This window comes from Pyxicephalus adspersus, chromosome 1 (genome assembly GCF_032062135.1).
Source record: "Pyxicephalus adspersus chromosome 1, UCB_Pads_2.0, whole genome shotgun sequence".
NCBI classification, from domain to species: Eukaryota; Metazoa; Chordata; class Amphibia; order Anura; family Pyxicephalidae; genus Pyxicephalus; species Pyxicephalus adspersus.
In genome coordinates, this window is record NC_092858.1 from 135918221 (window position 1) to 135925112 (window position 6892).

Genomic DNA, 6892 nt, shown 5'->3' on the forward strand with positions numbered 1-6892 from the left:
TGTAACTGATGACAGGGGCCACATATGATGTCTCCAAACCTCTTGATAGAGCGTACAGGTACAGTTTTGGATGCCTATGCTGATCTCTCCACAAGATTAAAGAAAGCCAAATGAACTACTTATTTTGTTCACAAATTTTTATACTGCCTATAATGTCACTTTAATATTAGGTATCTTTCTATGGATAATAAATGTCTGAGCTTTATCACCATTTACCCTGACAATTCCAGAACAGCTACTGAAGTTGCTAGGAAACTCCTAGGAAGAAATACCATAAAAATCACTGATCCCGCTACGTATCCATGAAATGTGGCACATTTATTATATTTTTATGATTTACTCACTTGTTTCATTTCACTTCGCAGCCTATTAATGCCAGATCTTTCTGTTTTAGTGGCTCCTGTGTGTCCCATCTCATGGATGGAAATAGCCGGGCTGGTTGCACAAGATTCTGGACGCACTAGGGAAGTAACAGAAGAGAAAAGCCGAGAATAAGAGAATTATTCAAGCAATGCAGCAAAAGGCTTTTTTAACTTTACAAACTACAAAGTCTTCACAGTTAAACACTAATATAATGGAATCGGTCACCCTGAAATAAAGATGTAAGCTGGTACTACTTGAAGCAGACCTTAAGTTAAAATACACATCTAGTTTCCTCAGCCCGGAACCATTTGCTGTCAAAATGATACATTATACAAATAAATTAAAAAAAAAAAAAAACTTCGAGAAAATCTTTTTAAAAACTTTCAGGTTTCTGATGTAACATTAGCAAAAATAATTACTGCTGTTTGAGGAAAGGGGTGCTTTTAACCTCTGAAACATCACCATAGTCACCAAGACTGAAAGTCAGGAAAAATCTAAAATAAAGAATTGTCACTTGAACTGACAACTGGGGATTTTCCTTACTTTGCAGAAATCTTTCACATCCTGTTGTGTCTCAAGATAGAAAAGTTAAGGAAAGCATTTCCAATGGGACACAGAAAGCCAACAAAAAAAAAGGTTTCCTGCTTACATATTCTTCTCAAAATTAAAAAAGCTTACTCCCTCTTCCTACCTTCACCTCCTTAGTTCATCAGTGATATTTCATAAAACTTTTGGATGTTCTTGGGATTCCTGATTAGTGTATTAGTTCTACGGAATGATTTATATTCTGAAATATTTGTGCTACACTAAATTTTCCATCCCTGAATCATTTACTATTTGCCATGTGAGGATAATTGGACCAGAAAACAAAATAGAAAGAATTGTGTATAATAAAAATCAAGATAGTGGGGGTGCCATTAGGCCACTCATCTTCCAATGACCTGCCCACTGGTCAATGGTCTATTTAGTGAGCCACTAGATTTTTGGCTACATAATTACTTACTGCTCCGTTCAACACCAAACTCCTTTCCACTCAGAATGTGATGAAGAAGATTTTTCATGTCAAATGGGCTAAGACTCATCAGACTTTCTGAGGCCTCTTCACCTGAAATCGCAAGTAGAACATTTCAGAAACAGAGCTAGAAAAGACATGCCTGGGAAACAGAAAAGTTAGTAAAACACTGGGTAATGTATGAAACTTGTTAGGGAGTCATTTTCATAATACCTGCAGGAAAAATGAATTTCAGTACACAGCACAGTAAAGGCGGAGTGACTAACCTGAACAGTTTAAGCTGCGCGCTAGCTCTGTGGCCATCACCTGGATAATTAGACCAATCCGGAGTCTGAGCATTTCTCCAAACAGACTGGGCTGGGAGCGGACATACATGGCCAGATACAGCATAATCTCCTGCAAATACAAACAGTTTCAATCACAGTATATACCGTATATATTTTTATTTATTTATATATATTTATTTAGTCAATGGCTAACATTAAACTATTTTTAAAATAGGGTCGACTTTTAGTTATTGGAGTTAAGATATTTAAACAGAAGATATTAACCTGTCATATAGCATATAACCATTTTCTTATTTGTATATAGCAAGTAAATGCCTAGTTATATGGCTTTTTATTTCCTTTTCTAAAGATATTCTGGGGTACTTCTTGTATTAAAAGGGAAGTCATAAAAAACATATAACATATACGTTTAACTGCTAATAAGCAGTAATTTCTGCTAATAAAATACCTTTTGTAGATTTTATTTTTTATTTAAATACTGTATGTTCTGTAGATGGTTGTGTACAGATCCTAAATATCTAAAATTCTAAAAATTCTACAATCTAAAATTAAATTGTTTTGAACAATTTTAAATACATTTTAGGTTTTCATAAAACTGATCATCTAATCCAGCAAAATCATTGCACAGTGTATGGCTAGCTATACTCAGACACGTTTTATACGTCTTACCTGTGTGAGAACAGCAATACTGATATCCTGACCACTAGCTTCATAGATTAAGTCCGCCAGTTCTTCTGGAGGTAACGGCCTGCATGGGGAAAAACAACATATGCATGTTTTTAAGACTCAACGTTACCTTTGGCTTTAAACAATTTGCACTGCTTTTATTATTTCAAGCTAATTGATTTTTCCTTTACTTGAATAACTCAAAAACATTTGCACATAACCTCCATTTATTGTCTCTCTGATCACATTCTATAGAATGTTACTGGTGTGTATTGACACCTCAACAATCTTTATAATATTCCTGCATACTCTATACACTCTCATCAATATATTAGCTTATTGATGGTGGAAACCCTAAACAAGGACTGAAGTATGTGCATTTAAAAATGCAAAATGTAAGGTACACAGTAAAACATTATCGTGGTTTTGGCAAATGGCTTTCTCAGCCATGTTCCATCTTTGGTTTACGTTAGGTCAGACAGCTAGGTAAAACCCAACCATTACTGGGCCTTCCAGGTTTATGCTTCTGTAGATGGAAAAGGGAAGGAAATAGTAGTGTCAATGTCAATGGGTAAGGAAAAACAAACCGGGCATTATCAAACACGGTTTATCCAAAGAAAAACAACGGCATTGCAGAGAGTTTTAAACATGCAGATATTAGTAAACTTTTGCTTTAGCTAAGTGATCCATAGGTAAAAGTATGCACATTCATAAAATATGATTTCATCCAGTTGCCCAACATTTGTTAAAAAGACTCTGTGTATTATGTCGCTGCCAAATTATGGTTCAAAGAGTAACTAAATCTGCGAGACTCATCGATCTGTGTTTCAAGCTAAAATTGCGCATGCACAGGTCAACGTTGACTCCAGAAACCCGGAGTGATCAGGCAGATAGGGCACATTATTACAGAAGGGGCATTGGCTGTCCTTTTCATGACCTGTCTGATCATGGAAACACAGAACGTTAGATCCACTTTAAGTGCTGAATGCGCTTCTGTAAAACCATAATGTAAAATGGCTCTTACTGATTGTTCAGATGTGCAGTCTAGGCACAGATTAACTTTACGCTACCAATATTTAAGCAAAATTCTAATTAATACTTACGCTGTAATAGTCTTTTCTCGAGGTTCAGGGGGAAGTCCCACTGTTAGCTGTTTCTGGTGTGATAAGATATCAGTACATGCCTAGAGAAATAGAAATTATTTTATTATTATCTTTACAAATACAGGAGCTGATTTAGAAGTATTTGGAGAAGCCACTGGGAATGTATAATAAAATGATTCCCTGATATACCTCAGCAAGGACTTCCACTCTCTTCTTCAGCAGCCCGGAGATGTAGCGGATCAGACCCCACTCTCGGTTAATTCCGGCCTTGCTGTACAGCTCACTCAGTAGGCAGTGCACGGTGACTCCGCACTGTCCATCCAGATTGATATCCCAGTCTAGGCCTCTGTTCAGTATTGAAGCAGGATACTGTTATAATTGTCATTTTTATGTTTTTTTAACAAGAAAAAAATTCTATCCGAACCAACACTGCTGAAACAAAATATATAATTGCTAGATCTTAGCTCTGCTCCTTACTAATAAAAAATATCCCAATATTTTAGAATAAAGATAACAATGAATTGTTATTGGTGAGAGTATATGTATATACCGTACTTTTCAGGCCATAAGACGTACTTGTTTCCCCCCAAGAGTGGAGGGAAAATGGGGGGTGCGTCTTATGATCCAAATACCCTCCTGCGCTTCCAAGGAGGGCCCCAGCAGGCGGCTGCAGTTCTATCTAGCCTGGCATCCCCCCTGCAGCATTACCCCTTCCGTTCTGCAGCCTCCGCTGCCTAGATTACAAAAAACATAAGCCGTCCACTCCTAACTTATCCTTGCAATCACAGAGCCCTGCCCTCCCCCTCCCTGTGTTTATCAAAAACTCACGACTATAGGGATGCTGGGGATGTGTTTCTGTGTGAGAAGGCTCCATGTAACAGAAGGAAGGAGGCAGAGAGAGCAGGAGGAGGGCAGTCTGAGGTGAGCAGTGGTGGTATGCAGTTTTTTTTTCATGTGCAGCAGTCATTTCCCTATGACAGGTGAACTGTAGCTTTCCTGTCACTATAGTCTTATAGTGCAATATCTGTGCTATGTTCAAGGTGCTATGTGCAATGTGTCTGTGGAATGTGCTTGGTGCTATGTGCAATGTGCTATGTGTAATGAGCAATGTGTTCGTGCAATGTGCAATGTCTCTCATTAAATATTATTCTAGTATATTTTATTAAATATTTCTTTATACAATTTGGTTCAGAATATTTTTTTGTTTTCCTCCTCTAAAACCTGGGTGCATCCTATGGTCAGGTGGGTCTTATGGTCCAAAAAATATGGTAAATCTCAAATATCTGAAATGCTCTGGGTAGCACATAGAAGGGTGGTTCTGAATATAAACTTAGATTTTCTTTAAACACTGACATAGCTTCCTGATCTGAGTCCTGGCCTGGACACGCCTAAACCATAATATTAGCTACTTTAGGTGACTGTAAGGGCCATGCTTAACATACAATTTGTTTGCAAGGATCCTCTTTTTATAACGTAATTACTAGCCAAGGAAATCATAGCTATTTCCTAGCTAAGGAAATCATAGCTATTTCCTATGGAATCGTGCGATTTAGTGTGATTTGTAGCTCAGCTTTTCTGTGATTGAACTTGTGCAGCATTTAATGTCAGGGATAAGCTCATCATTAACTACCATATTTACATGCCTTATGCCTTACATGCCTTACAAATCACAGAAAGAGAGCAACATATTGGTTTAGTAAAGCAATGCATTTTAAGTTTACTTGAGCACTTGAGGTTCTCACATGATAGTCTATCTTCACCAATCCTGGAGAGCTTTAAATATCAGCCCCATAAATCTGTTTTAATTCTTCTTTTTACAATAAAAGTTAATTACTCCCTCGACTGTTTGAAAAACAATGAATTCCCTTATCTGGCTTAACAAATCTCTATATTTAATACAACAATAAAATTATGGGAAAACAAGCACATTCATCATTGCAACAAAACATATGTTTGATGCAAATACATTGTAATTCAATTTGATTTGAAAGCAAATACAATATTTGTCTTGGATGTGGCTATGGGTTATCTAAAAAGCTCTGTACACATAAAAATAAGAGTAGTAAGTGTTCACTCTTTTTAGGAACAATCTTAATGTATTGCACACAACAACATGGTAATATTTCTGCCAACAAGTAAATATCTCCTTCACGTGGGTATCTGTATTGTTGATTTGATTTCCTTCTATAATTACTAGCATGCTTGATTTTACAATGCAGATAAGAATCTGCTCTAATGTCAGTAGACTGATGGTTGACTAATCAGCACCATAACAGGAAATGGAGCCCGAGGTATGCAATCTCATTGGTCATCTGGACAAGGAATTTTTTACCTTTAGACAATTTTTTACCTTTACACAATCAATATACGTCAGTGCCTAGTGAGGGTTCAGTCTGTGTTATTGTAAAGAAGACCAGAAAGTCACTTTTAATGTGATTGCCAAACCATACTTTCATGATAGATTTGTAGCCCCCAATTCAGATAATAAAATCAGCATCCTTGCAAATGATTACTGTATGTAAAACTAAGTATGTATGAAAACTGAGAATAATCCACTGTTTAAAATGAAAGGTCTGACCAAAGATTTAGACTGAGGTAATAGAAATGTTTACTGGGTGTCAGCTAGTTTGCATTTGTGTAGTTCTCCTAATTTATGAACTCATACTTACATATATAGTTAAAAACCTTGGAAACAATGTATGGACTATTTTAAATGCTATTTTCTCTTTTCTAAAATATAGCCATTGTTTTATTAACTGCTCTGATAAAATCTAAAATGTTAGTGGCAGTGTGTTGTAACTTACTTTATGACACACAATATGTACAGTATATCCGCCTGGTCCTGAAGAGTGGGGCATTCCTTAAGTTGTTCCACCAGTTTCTGACAGTCGATATTACCATGAGAGTCCTTGGGTAAGTTTAGCTCAGTTTCTTTATTCTATAAAAAAATCACACATGACACAGTGTGAACACAATGATATTGCTTTATGTATTGTTTAATAAACCAAATTCCATTGTTTTCATGCTGGTTGATAGATTTCACAATTTATTTTTTAATACCACCCCACCGTTATGGTCCACACAAAAGCACATTCAGCTGCAGGAGGGGAGAACGCCACAGGGTTTTTAGAGATATTACATTTTACGAATGGGGGGTGTGCACAGTACATTCTTTACTTTTGCTATCATCAGCCAAAAGGCATCTCAGTAGTTCAGAAAATATATTACTGGTCTGCACTGCTTTTTACTATCTTAAACTTGAACTGGTAAGAAAGGCTTCCAATAATAAGCTATCATCTATTATTATTATTAGACAGGATTTATATAGCGCCAACATATTACGCAGCGCTGTACATTAAATAGGGGTTGCAAATGACAGACGAATACAGACAGTGACACAGGAGGAGAGGACCCTGCCCTGAAGAGCTTACAATTTAGTAGGTGGAGGAATTAACACACAA

General features: G+C 36.6%; 1 protein-coding gene across 3 annotated transcripts in view; it reads right to left on the reverse strand.

Moving 5' to 3' along the window:
- PHKA2 (phosphorylase kinase regulatory subunit alpha 2) overlaps nt 1-6892 on the reverse strand; it is a 62426-nt gene that overhangs the window by 12746 nt on the left and 42788 nt on the right. For all 3 annotated transcript variants that reach the window (XM_072428026.1, XM_072428018.1, XM_072428009.1), the window contains exons 22-28: nt 6236-6369; nt 3621-3777; nt 3432-3511; nt 2332-2410; nt 1642-1771; nt 1367-1468; nt 345-460 (exon numbers count right to left, since the gene is read on the reverse strand). In XM_072428026.1, the coding sequence (XP_072284127.1) occupies nt 345-460; nt 1367-1468; nt 1642-1771; nt 2332-2410; nt 3432-3511; nt 3621-3777; nt 6236-6369 (798 nt within the window). The remainder of the gene's footprint in view (nt 1-344; nt 461-1366; nt 1469-1641; nt 1772-2331; nt 2411-3431; nt 3512-3620; nt 3778-6235; nt 6370-6892) is intronic.